This window comes from Coffea arabica, chromosome 11e (assembly GCF_036785885.1).
Source record: "Coffea arabica cultivar ET-39 chromosome 11e, Coffea Arabica ET-39 HiFi, whole genome shotgun sequence".
Lineage (NCBI taxonomy): Eukaryota > Viridiplantae > Streptophyta > Magnoliopsida > Gentianales > Rubiaceae > Coffea > Coffea arabica.
Window position 1 is genome coordinate 30,927,003 of NC_092331.1, and position 21,554 is coordinate 30,948,556.

Here is a 21,554-nt window from a genome sequence, read left to right on the forward strand (position 1 = left end):
ATTCAGAAATTTATTTCATGCATGCAACGTGAACTAAAAGCCTTCATTACTTCTGCAATTCTGGTTTCCTTTCCTACATGATGTGCCGTGCTTCATTTGTCAACGAAATGCATCACCAAAACAACTTTGAACCGAAATGAACCTCAAGATGCAACTCTAATCATTACCAAACTTAATGCCACACTTTTAATGCAGCAGAGCTGAGTTGATGACTGTCAAAGATCAAGAAAAACAGCAAAAAAGAATGCCGCCAGAATTTCTGCAAAGCTAGGAAGCTTGCTGCAATTTACGTTTCCAAATGCAGCTTTGCAACATTCCATTTCCAACCGAGAACAGCAGGCATCAACAAACATCAAGCTATCATAAAATCCAAGCCTCCCAACTCAAACACTAGCTCTTAACCCATGTAGTTAAACAAAAATGACTGGATAGAAATGCAGCAAAAGATAGGATGGCACTAGCAGCAATTTTCCAGCCACGGCTTTCTTACCATTTTTCATCATGCAGACCAGGTTTTTGATTCAAATGCACAGCTTTGATTTCAAAATCACAATCTTAAACTGAGTAACAAAACTACATGATGATTACAATCCAAATGACCAGAAAAGATCATACAAAAATTCTGAGAGAGAAAACAAAACTGGTTCGACAAAGATGGTTGCAAATTTCAGCAAAGCATTCGAACATGATTCAGACACTTCAGTCCCCAAACATGCATACCCAACACCAAATCATTCCATTCCTTCCCCCAACACTAGATTAGGACAACAACTGAAATGTAAAGACTCAACTAACAACTAAAGAGAAGGCAACACGACAGAGAAATGGAAAAGAAATTCAGCAACCTTTCTTGCTGCGTTTTAGCAAGAGCGACTTTAAAATAATCTTGGCAACCTCAGCAACATCATACCATGAATTTCCAACAAACTTTCAGATTCAAGATACATCAGAAATGATACATATTCATGTTAAAATCCGACCCAAGCAAACCAGAAACAATCGCAAACATTTCTGCATTTCCTAGTTGGATCATTGCCGCGGCTTTATCATTTCAGCTAGGATGCCTAACTTGAATGTTTTACTACTGAAAATTAACATCCAACTACACAAATAACAAGGTGATCAAGCTACTGCAATTTCATCATCCGAAAGCAAGAGAAAGGCTGCGGCAAATGAGCCGACAACCTTCATTGCAGCAGACTCCCTTTCGTGCGCAAAAACAGTCAAACCTCATTTAAATTTAGCCAGCAAAAAAAATCCTCAAGCTATCTTCAAACTTTGCAAACGTAAGAAATTGAAATTTCAGCATGAGCATCCGAATAGGAAACACATACAAACTGGAAACTTTAACAACCATCCGACATGACTTCAAACGCAGAATCGAACGAATCAGCCAAGGAAATGTTATTTTTCTTTTCAAAGTTAACATCTTTACCACTAAACTACAACTTGAGGATGAAATTAACAACAACAAACAGATTTGGAAACCTATCGAACTTGTCATGCAAAAATAATCAACAAAAGGCAGCAACTTTAAGCTATGAAGATAAAGAAAAGGGTTACCGCAAAGCTTTCACCGTAGATTCTGTTTCGGCAAAGGTTGGCAGCGGGTATGGAAAAAAAACTCCAGCAGCTCCTCTCCTTCTTTTTGGCTTGACCCGAAGCTCTCCTCACTTCCCTCTTTCAGTTTTTCTTTTAGCCTGTCGATGCTCTCCCAAAACCTCCTGTTTTTTCTTCTTTTCCAGATTTTTCCCGTTTTTTCTTTCCGCTCCCGTTAGCTGCAAAACTCTCCCCACGATGAAGCTCTCCTTGCGGCTGATGTCTTCTTTCCTTTTTGTACCATCTCCCAATCCCCTAAACCTGCTCTCAATGGCCAGCAATCAACCTCCTCTCAGCCCCTTATCTTAGCCATCCGATGGGCATTGAGGTTGTGCCTCGCACGCTGCAAAAAAAAATGCAGCGTGCATGCTGCGGTAATCTCTTTTTTTTTTTTTTTTTTTTATAAAAAGAATGCATATAAATGATAATAATAATAATAACAAAATGACAGAACCATGCAATAATAATAAGAACGAAAACAAATAAATAAATAAATAAAAAAAACAAACTAAATAAAAACGACAAAATGTCCATTTTTCAAATTTTCTACATTTTCTTTTTTTTCATTTTCATTCATTTTCTTTTTCTCAAAATAACTTAATAAAAATAACTAAAGTGCCCAAAGATTGAATAAACATATTTTGTGAACAAATTTTCCTTTTTTTTCTTTTTTTTCATTTCAAGAAATTCTATGCTAAAAACTTAAAAATAAAAATAAAACTATAAACTAAAAACTAAAAATCGAATAAAACTAGCATGACAAATAAAAACTAACAGTAAATGAAATTACACCAAAAATTTGGTGTCTACAATACTAATAAAAAATCTTTAAAAAATTTTCACCTGCATATCCTACACATGAAGCTCATGAAATACAACCAATCTGCAAACACAATAAATGAGATTTTGTAAATAAAAGATAAAAATCAATTTTATGTTTCACAACCTTAGAGTTTTTTAAATTCAAATACATATTAATGGGTCTAGAATTTTATAAGACTGTAACCTTGAACAATATGGGGAAACATTTGGAAAAATGCAAAAACTAAGGTTTCAAATGATAATCATAAAAGAGTTATATATGTATATTTTTAATTATTTGAAACAAGGGGTCAAATTGAAATATAAAAAAAAATTTAAATAAAAGACAATAAGCTATTCTTTCTTCTTCTCCAGTCCGAATCTGACGCCACAAGCAACACTAGGTTTTCCATTCTTATCAGTTTCCATCTTTTCTTCTTCTTTTTTTAAATTTAAATGTTTTTTTTTTGGTTTACAAACCAGCACATTCACTTTTTTCTTCTTTACTTTCTCATTTTTTTATTTCTTTTGATTTCAAATCTTCTCTCCTTTGTTTTTTCTTTGATTTTTAGATCCCACCTCCACTTCTTTCCTTGTCATGTTTTCTTTCATTTTCATTTTGAGTTATATCTACCAAGAATTCAAATCAATCTTCATGAGTCTAGGTCGGTGGTTTACTACTCGTGCTGCTGTTCGTGGGAAACTCCAAGCTTGAAGAAAGAATTTAGCAAAAACCAAAAAGTTTAAAAACCCGATTTGCTTGGGTTGAAGCGGTTCACGGTCAAACTAGGGTTTTGATGGGGTCTTTAACAATCTGAGTTTTATCATCAACTCAGACCAAAGGCTTGGCTGGTTCATGGTTCAATCGGTCAAATTGGCTGGTCTAGTCCAAATTTAAGAACATAGGCTACAACAGTATGGTGGAACCCTAGATTGGCCAAACTTTTCCACCAAATAAAGTGCAAAGTTAAGATTGGTTATACTTTTGGACCAAATTTGTGTAGTTTAGACAGGGTAAACTAATGGTCAAAAGGCCTTGATCTAGTGTAAAAACAATTGACATAAATACTTTAGGTATAGGAAATTCTGGATGCTAATTGCTAATCTTCCAATTGAGAATTAGTTCAAGGGATACTCTGAATGTTACAAGGGAGAAAGGAAAATGGGGAAAGGGGAGGATTTGACAATCAAACTAGAGACCTCACCCACCTATTGGTTAACATTCCTACCACTTGATCTAATTTGAGAAAAATATTAGTTTGATTTCTATTAGTAGTAGTATGACTCTCAATAAAGTGTTAGTTATACTCTTTTAGGAGTTGTGCATGATATCTCTTCATTATGAGTAGCTTAAAAAAAATGGAAACAAATGTTAAAACAGTTCATAAAACTGCTAGTATTGCCATGTTAAGCGTGCCCGTTCCAACTATCTAGTACATTCGAGGTTTGAAGAGCAAGCTATATTACTAATAATGACAATAGTGGCATAAACAATTGGCGTTGCAGGAGATTTCACGGTTGAAGTAGGTCAAAGAGTTGGTTTCACCCGGGCACGTGCCTTTTCTCGTGAAACATAAAGTTATAAATAGTGTCACAAATATTACAACCATTTGGTAGTATATGACTTATAGGACGACATAGACTGGAATGTTGCTTTGAACTTTGAACCAGCTTTTAAGTATAAGTGGCATGTTGCTTTGAATTGCACATTGTTTGAACAATTCATACCATAGAACCAATTGTTACGTCTCTCTCCCATTGTGTGGGAGACTAGGAATCTATACATTACAATTGGTGCCACGTTACCCAGCTGTCACGTGGTCTAGGCTATGGACTAGGGAAGATCCATTTTCCCAATTCAAGGAGGGGCCCCTACAATGTTGTAGGTGCAAATCATGAAATGGATTACTATATATCTGCAGACTTCAACAGTTTCAATGAAGTTTTAAGCACAATTTCAGAAAAAAAAAAAAAAAAAAAGAGGAAATAAAGATAGAATAATAACAAAAAACAGTGCGAATTCTGATTAGATGACAGAATGTTGTCAACTTAGTCGAGAAATGCAGGCTCATTAGTCTAAGTTCAGTCTCAGGGATTAAACTTACTAGTTACTACCATGTCTCGTACAGTCCAAATGAACAGGAACTACATATGCCTGCAAAGGAGTCATTTCTTGAACTGGTAAGAAACTCATCCTAGAGATCAGCCTGTTGAGAAAACAACAATGGACCTTTCACACTTTTTCTCATATTAATTAAAAACAGCTCTTTTCTCACTTCCTTCAATCTGGCTGAAGGGCACCAACATAGGAGCAAGGGAGACAAACGATTCCTTTAGATGTCCATGTTAGGAACAAAATCAAGTAAATGAATACAACTAATTACTAAATAAGTCAAACGGGCTTCAGTGGTGGCACTTTATGTACACCTAAAACACTTGCCTGGAAGTAACTTCAGATGTTTGCGAGGCCAAGAATTATTGACATCAAATAAAAGGACTATAACCATACAGATGGTTAATATCTGTCAGCATACGGTGTACCATACACAATCAAGTATGGTACAGTACGTAAAACAGTATCAATTGGAATAGCAAAGTTGACACCAGAGGACATCCCTGTGCCTGCACCAGTATAAGATAAAACATTCAGATAAGTTTGTTTTGGGGAAGCTGGGGCATGAGGATTGGGAGAGGTGGGGACCTTTTCTATGATTTTCCCTTCCCCAGAATCCTCTGTGTGGTAGGTGAAACACATTTAGGCTATATATGCATTTATCGGACTGGAGAGCGTTGGCAGTTTTTATTGGGTGATAAGAGTAAAACAATCCATGCTGTGCACAACTTACTTTATTTTCATCCAATTTTTTCAATGTAGTACAAGAACTTCCCCTTACAAGCTTACTATGATTGTCTTGAATTTCAAGATCCTAGAAGCGGTTGTAGAAGTATGCACTCTTAGAATACTTCTTAAGATTCTGCATCTAAATAAAATGAGAATTTTGGCACTAGTTCATATGCTATATTTATGGTTGCAGAGGTTAAAATTGCTAGGGAAAGAATTCGACATGACAAGGCTCCAAAGGCTATGCAATCCCAAAAAAGCATCTAAAATAAACCGATCTCAAAGTTCATTTAGAAAAAACCAAACCCCTAACTGGTACTAAATCAAAATTCATTAATTGATATTAGATGACCAGATAGAACATAAGATATCTTCAGTAAAAAAAAAAAAAAAAAAGCAATGCCCAACTAAAACACCAAGATCAATATTTTTTTCAAAAAAATATTAACAACAATAATAGCAGGAAGACAAAAATGCTAGCAAATGAGCTACGAAGTCTAGATGTAACAAAAAGTTCACAATGCCCAGCGATGGATCAAATCCTTTTTTATCTCACTGGGTTGTGACTGCTGGATGATATTCACACCTCAATAAATTTTAGGTACACATCCAGGCAAGTTTCACAAGGGCATCAAATATGGAACATATTCTCAAAAGACGAAACCATAGACCAACACAATATCGTTGTACCTTTGCGAGTGAATGTGGCTGTATTGACTCCTATAACATGGCCGTAGTAATCAATTAACGGCCCACCTGAGTTCCCTATATCAAACAACTGCAAATCATAAGCATCTTAATTTATACCAGGAAAACGCACTATTTAATTCAATCTTCCCATCCATTTTAGACACAGATCGAAAGCAGGAAAAAGGATCTATTACAGCACCTTTTCTACTATGTAAATGGTATACCATATATAAAAAAATAAATGCACAAAAACTACAGCATTTGAGCCAACAGAGTACTTGGGTTGCTCTTGGATACAGAAGAAGTTTGTGCCAGTTGAGACTCTTGCCCAAACCATTGCCTATTTTCTTGTCTGTTATACATGGTTTTCTTGTTTTGCAGCATTCCCTAGCACACTCATATGAACTTTTTCATTACTAATGTTTTGATCAGCCTAGAAAATACATTTTTTCTCCTAGTGGAAGAATAACCTGTAGAATGTAGTTTGCTGTAAACCTTATTTCCCGGTTAGACCAGTTTCAAACTGACCGTGTTTCTTAAATATTTTACCACAAAGTTATCATATTTTGCTTTCTTGATTATGAGACAAAAAAAAAGGGATAAAAAGAGAGAACTCGTCAATTTCATCAATCTAAGATTAAAGAAATTTCAAGGAAAGTAGAAGATAACCAGCACTAATAGCGGCATCAGTTTGAATAGCTCCTTTAATGGCTCTTCCATTTGGTGAAGGTATCTCTCTGCCCAGTCCACTGATGACCTGTAATATTGGAATAACCATATCCATATGTAGTGAAGCCACCAGCTACTAATTCACACACACAATTATTGTTTCCAGAAGAAATTGCTTTCAAGAGTCAACACAATCGGACTTTCAGGCCAAAAATGAATGTTACCCCTGTTGTTAAAGTGTTTGCATATCCATATCGATTTCCAATGGAAAGGCAGCTCTGACCAACACGGAGGCCTTGGGATGTACCGAGAGTTACTGGTTTCAGTTCATCTCCTTCTACATTAATCTGCACAAAGTCAAGTATATTAAACTGCCCAATTGACACAAAATAAGGTATCAAAACAGCTGCACAGCACATATAGATCAAAGTATCATTGCATGCATTTATGCCAACAGTAGTTTTTGCATGCTGAAAAAATAGCATCCAAAAGCAACTTGAGCATATGTACTTCAAATTTATAAACACATTGTGATCTGCAATATGAGGGATATATCACAAGTGAGTGATGGTTAATGTCAAACAATCAAACACAAAATATCTTATTCTCTTCCTATGTTGTAGTTCACGGACAAGACAGTTCAATATTTACTTTAATTTGAGAAAAATAAATATGTGGGAGATACAATTTATCTTAAGATAAAAAATAATTAATACGACTGCTGGACAGACCTTGTAGCATCAAATTATGGCTAAAACCACATTTTCTTGGTTAAGTTGGATAAAACAACTTTTTGAAATGACATCTATATTTTGTATAGCTGTATCGAGGAATTCTCCTGGTGGTAACGCAATGCTATCCCGTCAGATTTTCTTTTATTTTGATTTAGTTCTCACTGTTATATGATCATTTTAGGAATCTAATCAGATGTTTAAGGCCCCTATCTTTATGTAGAATGTGTGGTGAGTTGAACTACTTCCAAAAGCTAGAGCACCACAACTTACTAATTCATGTTCTTAGACTGTGATCGTGTAAAAAAAAAATGTTATTATCTTGAACTGTGACCAGACAACACCACTGTGAACCCCCCCCCCTCCCCAAAGCCTCAAAAATGGATCAGTTTTCTGATTATGCAAGCAAAAGGCACAGCAAATTGATTTAAATGAAAGTTCAGATGGAGGGAAATTCAAAAAACAGCTCAATGAATTTTCATGTGTAAGTCCTTCAAGGATAAAAACAACATGTTAGATAGGGTGAACAAGTTTCACAATGATGCAATTGGATGCCGCTACTGTGCAAAAATGAATTGGTCACTGTTGTTGTGGAAATAACAAGTCTAGAACCCAACTGGTTTCTCCACAAGTCTCCAAGGCTTTCAGAAAACATTTCCTTATCAACAGTTCGTACTGAATGTTTTCCTCCTCTTAGGTAACCAAACATTAGCAGTAAATTCATCCATATACACAAATTTTAACAGCTTTATCCATCTCCATCACTGATCACTCTGCATTCATAGGTCTCAGCACTTTGTAAGGATGATATGGATTGGACCTTTCTCAGTCTCATAATTGACAAGTTAAGACGAAAGCCTATGGTTTAAGGATAGAAAGCTGTATTAGACTTTAGAAACGGTAGAGACAAAACAGAGAAAATACTCACTAAAGGAAAACCTTTAAAGCTGTCCAAGGTTTGTTAATTAATTATTGCTCCAAACAATATTCGCCAAGAGAGAATGTGCAGGTACTAAGAAATTAATCTCCACTATTGGTCAAGCAACATGTTCTCCATGTAGAAATCACTTAATCCATTATCTTAGAAGACTGGAATTGCTACTCGAAGATACTAATTGTAACAGTCTGATCCATCTCCATAAGTCACCTGCTCTACATCCTTATGTTTGTAGAACGTCATAGGCAGGACATTTGATCAGACCTTTTCTCAATCTCTAAATCTCAAATTAAGAGGAAGCTCATGGCGTAAGTAAGGTGCGCTATGTTATACTTCAGCACGATGATAAGAGAACCGCAAACATACTAACTACAAAAAGATGTCTGAAAAGGTTTCCCGAAAATAATCATCAATTAATGCTTCAAGCAAATACATCTCCGAAGAAAGAATGTGCAGGTACTAAGAAATTGATTCCAGAATGTCATAAATAAGTTTCTTTAGGGAACTAAAACATGGATTGTGAGAACATTCGAAAATACTGATCAGAATAGATGATACTTAGCTAGAAAACTAGACAAAGTACTTTTGTCAGCAAACACTGAGCACCTTTAAAACAGCAAGATCATAATCTGGATCATAACCAACAATCTTTCCTTCTCTGGAAAAATTGTTCCCTCTAGCATCCACCAGTGATATCTACACAATAAATGGACACAAAAATAGATTATTCCCCATAATAGGATAAAGAGAACTGCTACATGCACATCGAACTGTCCTGTGCAGTCCAGTTCATGCCTGTTGATGTCAGAGATGTATAAGTAATAGGACCTTACAGAGCTGTAGTCCACTTCTATCTGTAGCTAACTTGGCAACAACATGATAGTTAGTAACCTGCCATAAAGGTAAAGCTTGTTTTAACTGCTGCAGCAAACCGCATTTCAGAGGATATATGTGACAAAAGTGAAGCGCAAGCAAAGATACCTGACTGACAAATAATTTTGCAGCCAATCTTTTGCCACAGAAATTTAAAAGAATTCTAATGCTTCAGGGATGTGACAATTAAACATTGTTTGACCAATATTTCAAACAAATTGTGTAATATTTCACAGAAACAAAAGCATCATGCATTTGAGGAACAGAGACATGAAAAGACAGTAGATAACCTTCAAAGTCCATTTATTATAGTTTCCCAATATCAATAACAGACAGCGTATAATCACAAGAGTGGCTTGAGCAGCTACTTAGAAACAATGCAGCATCATCAATTCATTAATTAAGACTATTTGCATCTATTTCTCAATTTTTCAGAGAAAAAAATGGAATATAACTTTTAAAATGGGCGTTGCAAAAATTTAAGGGCAAAAGGATAGCATCTAGATATGATAACATATAGCCAATGATAAAAGCAATGGAAAGATCAAGATCTAATAGTATACTAAGAATCATAATTGAAACAAAAAGACCATAAAAAGAATGGAAATCCTACAATGTGACCAAACTGATCCCAAATGAAGCCTGAACCTGTCCCTTCCACTTTTGCATTTTCATCATCTAATGCAGCGATCTGGGCAGAGTTCTTGGGAACTTTAGTCAATTCAAGGTCTTTAATGAAGACAACAGAAGGTGAAATTTCCTACAAGCATAGAAGCCAGTTAAAGTTCCGTCGGGAATTTAAAAAGTACATGAAGGAACCTTACATCAAATGGAGATAATTTACATCTCCTGCAACCAAAGTAGCTACTTGTATTAGGAGTTTTCAAAATTCTTATAGTGGAGAATATGTAGAGTTCTAAACCCTTTGATAAGTGATGTAGAACTGAATTTTATCCTAGTTGGAAGTTACATCTGACAGTACAACAACCTCAACTAAGATGAATCTTCAAATTAGTAATTGATATAAAACAGGTTGGCAAAAAAATATATTCATTCAGGGACTATGTGATTATCATTAACTAAAACAGTGGTCAGTAACTAATCCCGCAATCGACAAGTAATGGATTGATACCAAAAGTCAATGCAAAAGATTCCATTACACTAACGCGTTAAAACTCTTCATAAATAACCAAAAAAAGGAAAAGTTTGCAATTATCCTTCATCAGATAACCATAAAAAGAAAAAAAATCACATTGATCACAAAGAAATCTAAAACATGATCAAAGCATTAATTATCATATCATACAACAATTCAAATTCAACCATAATTTATGCTGAGTTTAAAGCACATTTAAAACTGACAACGAAGATCCCATTTTCATTATGGTGTCTCATTGCACAATACCACAAGCTACAAGAGGAGAGGATGAAGACCTGGAAGAGTTCAACAATTCTTTCTTCTTGTTGCTGAAGTTCATCAACTTGTAATGCCAAGGCAGAGTTAGACTTAAACCAAGAAAGACCTGACAACATCAAAGAAGAAGAACACAGCAAGGCTTTACGTTTCGTGAATGACAATTCGGTGTCCATTGAACCCGATTGCGAAGGATAAGGGGAAGACTTCGTATAGTGGGCTACAACTGAAGATGTCATACAGTATAGAGCTGCCAATACCACCATGGCTGACACTCGAAAGCCCTACCAATTTGCTTTGCTTAGGCCTTGAAGGGGGACTCCAACGACCATTAGAACTTAGAATAGGACCAAACAAATCACATGTGTGGTCCAGGATTGGCCGCGTGCCGGTCAGTGCCTGCTATAAACGGTAGTTGAATGATGTATTATGGTAAGTTTTCTCAATTAATTGGTAAGCTTTTGATGTGAAATGCACAAATTTTAATTTTTATGTATTATAAAAAAATACAATAATATTTTAGAAATTACAATATATATATATCATATAAATACAAAAAACTTGATAAAAAACTACTGTTGTCTAGCAAGTGAAATCATCACACAACAAAACACAACTCTAACCCATAAATTAACCATTTATAGTCATGGTAGTAGAAAATAATCATATTTTGGCATCAAAGAAAAGAGAAAAACAAGAAATAAAGTTGTGATACTTGTATTTAACCTAAACAATTCATATAAGGAGAAAACAAATGAAATCCTTCTTCAAAAATACTAAACAATAATAAGGAGAAGAAATAGATGAAACTTAGCAAAATCAAAGTTGGAACTCAAAATGAAGGGCATTTATCAAGGAATGAACCAAGTAATATTTGAGTATTAGCTATTCCTAAGAGTTAAAGTTTGTCGAAAATATCAATTGAAATCCATCAATGAAGTCTACCAACCTATATAAATAGGTAGATGGCATGTAAAGAAGGCAATTTAACTTTATTGAAAAAGCCAATTGTCATGAAAAATTTTCTCTCATGTCTGGTTAATAAAGAGAGAGAGAGAGAGAGAGAGAGAGAGAGAGAGAGAGTAGTGTACCAATCTATCTTATACTGCAACTTCTATTAATAAAAGAAGCAAGTTTTTTCATAACATTTCATACCTAACATTTGAGTACACTTAGATGTAGGAAACGAAACTAAATTGTGTTACGAAACTCTGAAATGGCCTTTAAAGGAAGTCACCCTAGTGCTTGGAGGCTACAATGCCCAAGTAAGCAGTTCTTGAGGAGGTAACTAGAGTTTTGTTGGTCAAAAATCAGATTTAAGGTATGGAAGCGTGTTAGACTCTTTTCTTTTGTTAATAAGAAATTATTAGTCTAAATATGGTATGTAATCTATTCTCTTGAAATTTTATGGAAGATACTTCAAACCTGTTTAGTACTTTATCAAAAAATATAACACATCTTGAATACACTTTATAAATAAAATATCTTTTACATCAAGAATTATAAATATAAATATCATGTTAGCCAACCCAAACTTAAATTTTGACTTAAATTTGGGCACCGAAATGGTTCAGGAAGTTCCTTTATTTCATTTGATGAATATAGTAAGGCAAAAAGGATATCTAAGATGATGAATGTTATACACTTTTAGATAGGACCACACCTGAAAAGCAATAGATAAATGGGAAATTGGATTAAGATTAGTAGTTTCTATAAATAAATTATCATACGAAAAGTCAAGAGGATTTTTAGAAAGATCTTTAGTAAATAGCGTCTCTCGATATTGGAAGACATTACCAGAAGAGACTAAATCAATAATATATGGCCAAATTTACGTCAAAATTTACGTCAAAATTTGCCAAAAACCACTTTTACAATCAAATTTAGAATATATTTTCTTTCTCTTTCTCTTATTTATGAGAGTCTCTTTATGTGGTAAAAAGTATCTATCAAATATGGTTTCATTATTTAACTGTTTATAGTTAACAACCATTCTAGGTTCATTTCTTACTATTTTAGCATGATTTCTTGTGACAGCCCCACCTTCCCCTAAGGCGAACCAAAGGGGTTAGCGGACTGCCTGCCCAACTCTCGCCAGGACTAACGGTTTAGTTTAGAGCGATCTAATACGTTCCGGAACATACAACCGCGCGTAAACAAGTCAAAATGTCAAAATAAAAAAAATGAAATCGGAGCCGGCCATGAATAGTAACCGACACATCAAAACCCAACCAAACATCAAGCAAATATTTACATGTTGAAATTAAGTATATACAATCCAAAGTGGCATACAAAAGTTATTCAAAAGTGGATACATGTACGGTTTGCCAAATCAAAAGAGAAACAGACCCAAAAATACATTTAGGGTTTCAATCAAGGAGCTATACAAAAGATATGTCCATCTAACTCAATTCGGCAACCAACTATCAAATCCAGTCCAAAAGTATTTATTTTCCTGTAAGGAAAACAAAAGGGAATAGAGTGAGCTTACGCCCAGTGAGATAATACCACTCAAGCAGCAAAGTTCACATAAGCATAAGCTTTTCATTCCAATTCATCAAAAGTAAGCCAAGGCACACATCAATAGTGGTGATAAAAGGATACGGGCGGCTCTCAAGAGCCCTTTTCCGCGTTTGCATTCTTGATCGAACCTCATTGACCCTCCGTCAATGTTTAAGAGTAACCAACCGTAGGCTCCACTTTACTTCCATTCCTTCTACCCAACATACCCCTACCGGACCCGAACTCCAAACAGTAGCAATTTGGTAATACTCGAGTATACCGGAATCAAGAGTCTCACTACTACAAGATTCCATATAACAGTTCCCATGGCTCGTCAATTTTCACGACCAAACCCTCGCCGGCTCGATCCAATCGACTACCAATGGGGTTGAACTCAGTCGTATCAGTAATGGTCGTTGGATACTCGTCCAAGCGACACCAAATTCATGAACCAATTCAGTATTTCATGTATCATTCAATCATTACAGTAAAACAGTAGACAGTCAAATGAGATACCAAATGGGTGAGGGCGATCAAGTACACCCTCACTCAATTAAGTTCAACGGAGCAAATAAGCCTTCAAGGCATCAAGTTCACATATACCAAAGCCACATTGTAAACAACAAGTGAGTGGGACACTCACCAATCAAGCAAATGATATTTCATGCACTTCCGCCTAAGAGCGTCTTGCACCACCGTCACGGCCTAGAACATTCAAATAAGCATAATAAGACTCAATTACAAGTCATAACAAATGCCAAATACCACCAAAATAAGGTTCCACTAGAATGTATAAGCACTAGAGTAAACCAGGAAAATCTGGAATTGGCATTAAGATCTAACTCAAAAAAAATAGTTTTTTGACATCAGTTTGCGGTTTTGGCACCATTGGCACTACGATTATCGGATGGAGGTGCAAGATACACCGTTTCGAAGCTAAGAGATAGGGCTACAATGTTGAAGAAGGCTAGTTTATCCAGTTTCGAGTGTAACCAGTTCAAAAATACAATATACTACACCAGAACCGTAAAAACAGGTTCACAAACCGCATTCTGGTTCAACATCATAAGTTAGGCTACCTAAGTCCAAATCAAGTAATTCCAAAGCCATCCGAAAGCTAAGATACACGGATACAATTCATCAGAAGACCTCAACAACCAATTCCGAAGTATTTCCAACCAAAATAACCAATCACAGACGCAATTATCAAATTCGGGTAGAAACAGGGCAGCAGGGGTAATTCAGTCTTTTCACAAGCTACGTTGCTCCGATTGACCTGAAATTTTGCAGCCATCTCTAAAATATAATTCCCTACAACTTTAATGTTTTAACCCAAGGCCAATTCGGCCTATAACTATGAGGTACTGTGCCGGACAGAATGTAAAATAATGAAACCCTAACTTTCCAAATTTCTTTCCAAAGCAGAAATTTCTTGCAATTAACCACCATATACACCTTCTAGCTTCATTCTAGATCATTTCCAATCATCATACATAGCCACACTATAATAATCATAGGAAAACAGAAAAATCACCAATAATTATAAAACTTCACCAATTCAACCAAAATCAAGATATAATCCATAAAATTACATCTTAAACTACCACAAATCATGAATTAAACATCATTAGATAGAGGAGAGGGGTTCCTTCACTACTCACCTTAGCAACACAAGAGAGGGAGCAACTAATCACCTTAGCCTTCCAAACAACTCCACTAAACACCTCACAATCACTCACTTAAGGTTTTCTATGGACCAAAAGCAAGATTAAGTGGTTGATTTGGTAGATTTGAGCAAGATTGAAGCAAAAACTTGAAGAGTTTTCTTTCTTTCTTTCTTGGAGAGGGCCGGCTATGAGCTTGCAAATTTGGAGTGAATTTTGGTCAATTTTTGAGTTATTTTAGTAAAAGGGTAAAAGTATAAATAGTAGTCAAAAGTAACCACTAACCATATGGTGACACTTGTCACTATAATTAATGCATCTCTATCTCTTTGTTTCCTCTCACACCAATCCAAATAGCAACCTCTAATTATCTCATAACACCCGGTAATTTAAATCCAGTATCTAAAACTTAACCTAGTTGGCCGAATTTTTCCGAACTTTCCGCACTAGCGGATCCCACGTCCGGTATACGCTCTTAATTTCTCAAAACCTGACCGATACTAGAAAAATCATCTAAAAACTATATTTACTCATAAAAATTATTAGAAAAATTTTCCTAATAAAGAAAATGCAGAAAACATGCCATTAATGAGAAAAACCCTAGAAAAATGAGAAAATTACGGGTTCTCACACTCTCTCCCCCTTAAAAAATTTCGCCCTCGAAATTTCTCACCTTAACTCCCGAAAAGGTCAGGGTATTTCCTTTGCATCTCTTCTTCCACCTCCCAGGTAGCTTCCTCTACCCCATGGTTTCTCCACAGTATCTTAACCAACGGAATCTGCTTGTTTCTTAGCTCTTTGACTTTCCGGTCAAGCACTTGGACAGGTTTCTCTTCATAAACAAGCGATTCGTCTACGTCGATCTCCTCTGGTTGTAGGATATAGGATGGGTCGGGATTGTACTTCTTGAGCATCGAGACGTGGAAGACGTCGTGAATTCGAGAGAGACTGGACGGCAGCTCTAATCGATACGCTACCGTTCCTACCCTCTGGAGGATCTTGTAGGGTCCAACGAACCTCGGTTGGAGTTTCTTTCCTTTGCCTGCTGTGACACTTCGTAAGGGTGTGATCTTGAGAAACACATGGTCTCCAACTTCAAATTCCAAGTCTTTTCTTCGATTATCTGCGTAGCTCTTTTGTCGGCTTTGAGCTGTTTGGAGTCGTTGCCGTATCAACTTGACCTTTTCTCAAGTCTCTTCCATCCATGGAATAGTTGCTGGGTCTAGTGTCTTTTTCTCGCCAATTTCGTCCCAGTAGATCGGTGACCGGCACTTTCGTCCATATAGTGCCTCGTATGAGGCCATTTGAATCGACGAATGGTAGCTGTTGTTATACGCAAACTCTACTAAGGTCATGTGTTGACCCCAGTTGCCTCCAAAATCCAGAATGCAAGTTCGTAGCATGTCCTCGAGAGTTTGGATTGTTCGCTCCGATTGTCCATCCGTCTGAGGGTGATAGGTCGTGCTCAAGTTGAGTTTCGTCCCTAGCGTTTTCTGGAATTTCTGCCAAAACCTAGATACGAAACGTGGATCTCGATCGGAAACGATACTGACCGGAACACCATGTAGTTTCACTATCTCGTCCATGTACAGTTGGGCCAACTTGTCCATGGAATATTTCATGTTTATCGGCAAGAAATGGGCCGACTTGGTTAATCGATCGACGATCACCCAAACGGCATCGTGTTCTCTTTGCGTTCGCGGCAAACCTGAAACGAAATCCATTGTGATATTTTTCCACTTCCACTCGGGTATCTCAAGGGGTTGTAACAATCCCGATGGTTTTTGATGCTCCGCCTTAACCTGTTGGCAAACGAGACATTTTTGCACGTACAAAGCGATTTCCTTCTTCATATTATCCCACCAATATGTTCCTTTCAGGTCCTGATACATCTTGCTACTACCCGGATGGATTGTATACTTGGACCGATGGGCTTCCTCTAGAATCTCTGTTTTCAACGCTTCATCCTTCGGCACCACTATTCGGTTTCGGTATTTTAAAATACCCTCAGGACTAAAATTGAAATCAGTGGTTTCTCCTTTTCCCACTTTCTTTCCCCACTTCCGTACCATCAAATCCTCCTTTTGAGCTTCTTTAATCATCTCCAAGAGGGTGGAGGTTACCTTAATGTTACCAAAAATCACTTTATGGCTCCCAAGGCAGGGTTTCCACTCACACACGGAGTCTAACATATCCCATTCTTTGATCATTAAGCTTGCTACCTGAGTTTTGTGACTTAGGGCATCGACAACCACGTTCGTTTTTTCCGAATGGTAGTTGATAGTACAGTCGTAATCTTCTAGCAATTGCATCCACCGTCGCTGCCTCATGTTTAATTTCTTCTGTGAGAAGAGGTACCTAAGGCTTTTGTGATCGGAGTAAACCTCGAAGGTTACCCCATATAGGTAGTGTCTCCACATTTTAAGAGCGAAAACAACGGCAGCTAGCTCCAAATCATGCGTCGGGTAATTCTGCTCGTGAAGTTTCAACTTCCTAGAGGCAAAAGAGATCACATTACGGTTCTGCATTAATACACAACCCAGGCCTTCTCGTGACGCGTCAGTATACACAGCAAATCCATCCACCCCGTTTGGTAAGACTAGCACTGGAGCCATGGTCAATCTTTTCTTTAATTCTTGAAAACTCATCTCATATCGGGCATTCCATAAGAACCGATCATGTTTCTTTGTCAGGTCAGTTAAAGGACCGGCTAATTTGGAGAAGTCTTTAATGAAACGTCAGTAATACCTAACTAGCCCTAGAAAACTACGGATCTCTGTGGGGTTTTCTGGCCTCTTCCAATTCGTCACGGCCTCTACTTTCGTCGGGTCAACCGAGATACCTTCGTGGGAGATTACATGCCCTAGGAAAGATATTTTCTCCAGCCAAAACTCGCACTTACTGAACTTGGCGTATAGCTGATGTTCCCGTAAAGTCTGCCACACCACTCTTAAATGCTGCTCATGCTCCTCGCGAGTTTTGGAGTAGACCAAAATGTCATCAAGAAAAACAACGACAAATCGGTCTAAATAGGGCTTAAAAATCCTATGCATTAGGTCCATGAAGGCGGCAGGAGAATTGGTTAATCCAAAGGGCATAACTGCGAACTCGTAATGCCCATATCTCAAGTTGAAGGCAGTTTTTGGAATGTCCTCCCTCCTAATCAACAACTGGTAATACCCTTGTCGGAGGTCCAGTTTTGAAAAGACCACTGCTCCTTGCAGCTGGTCGAACAACTCATCAATGTGGGGCAGTGGATATTTATTCTTAATCGTGACGTTGTTCAGGCCCCGGTAATTAATACACATCCTCAAACTTCCGTCCTTTTTCTTGACAAACAGGACAGGAGCACCCCAAGGAGACCCACTCTCTTGAATGAATCCCCGCTCCAGAAGGTCCTGTAATTTCAACTTTAGCTCCTTGAGCTCGGCAGGGGCCATTCGGTATGGTATTTTTGAGATGGGTAAGGTTCCAGGTTGCAGGTCTATCTTGAATTCTATCTCTCTTTCCGAAGGTAGGGCTACCAACTCATCAGGGAATACATCCGGAAATTCCCTTATTATGGCCATGTCCTCCACCTTTAACTTATCCGTAGGGGTGTTGATCAGAAAGGCCAAAAATCCTTGCGCCCCTCTACTTAGCAGTTTTCTGGCCCGAATGCCCGAAATCAAAGCAGATGAGGCTAACCTACCCCTTATATCCAACCTTAAGGTTGCCTCACCAGGGATGCGGAATTCTATCACTTTCGTTTTACAGTCCGGTTGGGCATTATACTTGGCTAGCTAGTCCATACCCAAAATTACATCATATCCTTTGATGGCCAGACTTATCAAGTCCCCTAACAATCTCTTCTCTCCTACCCACACTTCACAATCCCTATAAACCATACTAGTCATCAAACATTGATTCCCCGTAGGTGTACTAACTTCTAAGTTGTACGGAAAACTAGAAGGTTTTATATCGATGCCACACATGAAAGCAGGATTAACAAAGGAATGAATGGCACCAGGATCTACTAACACTTTGGCAAAGCAGTGGAATACAGGGATCGTACCTTCTACGACCTCGGAAGAGTCTGAGACCGGTTGGGGCTCTAATGAATACACTCTAGCTGGCACCTTAGGTTTGGACCCATCTCCCTTAGCTGGTCCAGCATTGGTCCTCGACGGTGGTTGACTCCCCCTTCCGTCTTGTTTCAAGACCGGGCAAGTGGCCAACTGATGGTCTGCGCTTCCGCAACGCAGACATTTGCCTTCCTTCCTCCAGCAATTATCCTCTGTGTGGTTTGGCTTCCCACAATGCCCATAGGGACCGCGAGGTACTGAAGCTGAGCCTCCCTTAAAATTTCCTCTTTGGTCTCGCCCAGCTTGGCCACCCCTAGATGGAGTCCCTCTACCTGAACCCGACTGTCGTCCACCTCTCATTCCTCGTCCAAACTTGGAGGGGGTACTCTTCTCACCCTGTCCTGAACTACTCTCAGGAACCCCCCGCTTCTTTGCCTGGAAGTTCCGGACTTGCAATCTAGCACTCTCTACCCATTGGGCCTTTTCCACGACCTCGCTAAAAGCATTTATTTGAGCCACTGCGAGGTCCTTCTGGATTTCGACATTCAAGCCCTGGATAAAGCGCCTGATCCACCGTTGCTCGGTCATGATCAGCTCAGGCGTAAATTTGGACAGGCGAGTGAATTGACTCTCGTATTCCGCCACAGATTGAGCCCCTTGGCGGAGTCGGATGAACTCATCTTCCTTCCTCTCCTGAACCAGAGGATGGAAGAATTTCGCGTTGAATTCCCTTATGAAATTCATCCAAGTCCTGGGCGTTTGTTCCCGTTCCCATTTTTGCCGTATTACGTTCCACCAGGAACCGGCCGCCCTTTCCAACAGGAAAACGGCAAAAGTCACCTGCCGTTCTTCGATGTAGTGCAAGGCCGGAAAAATATCGACCATCTTCTCGAGCCACCTTTCGGCGATATCCGGATCGGGCCCCCCAATGAACTTGGGTGGAGCAAACTTTTGAAATCGTTCGAGAGCTCTGTCTTCGCTCTCGACGTGGTTGCCAGGGTTTCCAAGATTAGGGTTTGGGTTTTGGCCCTGTTGCTGCACCACTTGTGCCAGCAAGTTGGTCATTTACTGCATAGCGGCAGCTATTTGCACGTTGGGGTCGGGATTAGGTCCAGATGAGGTTTCCCCAGTACCCCTGTCCGGTGTGGGTTGTCTATTTCCGCGCCCACGTCCCCGTCCACTACGTGTACCTTCCATGAACTCTACTTGGTCTAGGCAAATGTACTAAACCAATATAAGAACAATGCATGTAAGTAAAACCCAAAAACTTTTACAAACATATATATACATTCCAAACAAGGCAAACAACACACATATCAACAACCAGTCAAGTCAAGTACAGTCAAGTCAAGTACAAACATGGACAATCCACGAGGGAAAGACCCCATCAAAAGAAATATACACGTAGCTAACCCAAACGTACAAAACGTACAAAACGATTAGCTAAAGCTCTTCTCCCTATCCGCCCTATATACAGAAGACAAAACTATCCCCAAAAATCCTAGGAGTCGCGACCTAGTCCGTCGACGGGCTAGTAGACCCACCCAACGGGGTGGATCCAACCCCAGCCTCGAGCCCCGCACACGAGTCCTCGTCGCTCACTCCCTCGACCACGTCGGCGCAGAGGTTTAGGTTCGATGCGGCTCGAACCTTAACCTTTCGAGCTCGCTTAGACTCGCGCTCACGTATCTCCCTAAGCTGAGTGCAGAGGTCATCAACCCTATCCTCTACCTCAAGCACGTCGTACTCCAACCCCTTTATGCGCTCAGCCTGTTTCTCATTGGCCGCCCTAAGCTGGTTCATCTCGGCATCAAGCCTAGCATTATCTTCAGCCAACTCCTTACGCTCCTCGGCCATGGCCAACACCCGAGCGTTAGGGTAAGCGCACTTGTGTCGACACTTGCAACGTCTGAGGCGGTTAGTCGGGTTCCAACGCACAACGGCCCCTCTGAGTCGGATCTGGTATGGAATCACTGGGAGCGCTCCACGAGGTCGCTCGCCCGGAGGGCTATCACTAGGCTCACCCCGTCCGTCCATCCTACACCAAAAGAAGAAATAAAGGTAAATAACCTTAAGGAACATACTTAACATAATCCTCAAGTCGAGCCTTTCTAATATGCCCAGGCCAATTCAAACCTAGGCTCTGATATCACCTGTGACAGCCCCACCTTCCCCTAAGGCGAACCAAAGGGGTTAGCGGACTTCCTGTCCAGCTCTCGCCAGGACTAATGGTTCAGTTTAGAGATATCTAATACGTTCCGGAACATACAACCGCGCGTAAACAAGTCAAAATGTCAAAATAAAAGAAAATGAAACCGGAGCCGGCCATGAATAGTAACCGACACGTGAAAACCCAACCAAACATCAAACAAATATTTACATGTTGAAATTAAGTATATACAATCCAAAGTGGCATACAAAAGTTATTCAAAAGTGGATACATGTACGGTTTGCCAAATCAAAAGAGAAACGGATCCAAAAATATATTTAGGGTTTCAATCAAGGAGCTATACAAAAGATATGTCCATCAAGCTCAATTCGGCAACCAACTATCAAATCCAGTCCAAAAGTATTTATTTTCCTGTAAGGAAAACAAAAGGGAATAGAGTGAGCTTACGCCCAGTGAGATAATACCACTCAAGCAGCAAAGTTCACATAAGCATAAGCTTTTCATTCCAATTCATCAAAAGTAAGCCAAGGCACACATCAATAGTGGTGATAAAAGGATACGGGCGGCTCTCAAGAGCCCTTTTCCGCGTTTGCATTCT

At 38.7% G+C, this 21,554-nt stretch overlaps 1 protein-coding gene across 6 annotated transcripts; it reads right to left on the bottom strand.

The window, feature by feature from the left end:
• Window positions 1–3,910: 3,910 nt before the first annotated feature.
• On the bottom strand, window positions 3,911–10,924 carry LOC113719554 (protease Do-like 5, chloroplastic). 6 transcript variants are annotated; one of them, XR_011825465.1, is made up of 10 exons: window positions 10,577–10,920; window positions 9,756–9,902; window positions 9,098–9,160; window positions 8,876–8,965; window positions 6,826–6,948; window positions 6,602–6,689; window positions 5,933–6,007; window positions 4,841–5,022; window positions 4,506–4,555; window positions 3,911–4,272 (listed from the first exon to the last, which is right to left on the bottom strand). XR_011825465.1 is itself a non-coding variant. In XM_027244779.2 (8 exons), the coding sequence occupies exons 1-8, from the start codon at window positions 10,820–10,822 to the stop codon at window positions 4,916–4,918; spliced, it is 939 nt and encodes a 312-aa protein (XP_027100580.2). In that variant the 5' UTR covers window positions 10,823–10,920; the 3' UTR covers window positions 4,402–4,915. The 6 variants fall into 6 exon arrangements, 2 of the variants coding, with proteins under 2 accessions (XP_027100580.2, XP_071928847.1); XR_011825466.1 differs by having other exon boundaries at window positions 3,911–4,323; XR_011825464.1 differs by lacking the exon at window positions 3,911–4,272 and having other exon boundaries at window positions 4,402–4,555; window positions 10,577–10,924.
• Window positions 10,925–21,554: the final 10,630 nt, after the last annotated feature.

Bases quoted from the DNA above. Each gene is read 5' to 3' on its own strand.
- LOC113719554 (XM_027244779.2), bottom strand. From the start codon at position 10,822: ATGGTGGTATTGGCAGCTCTATACTGTATGACATCTTCAGTTGTAGCC. The intron at 9,903-10,576 runs GTCTTCATCCTC...CTATGCTTGTAG, and splicing joins GAATTGTTGAACTCTTCCAG to GAAATTTCACCTTCTGTTGT. The intron at 8,966-9,097 runs GTCCTATTACTT...TTTATTGTGTAG, and splicing joins GTGGACTACAGCTCTGTAAG to ATATCACTGGTGGATGCTAG.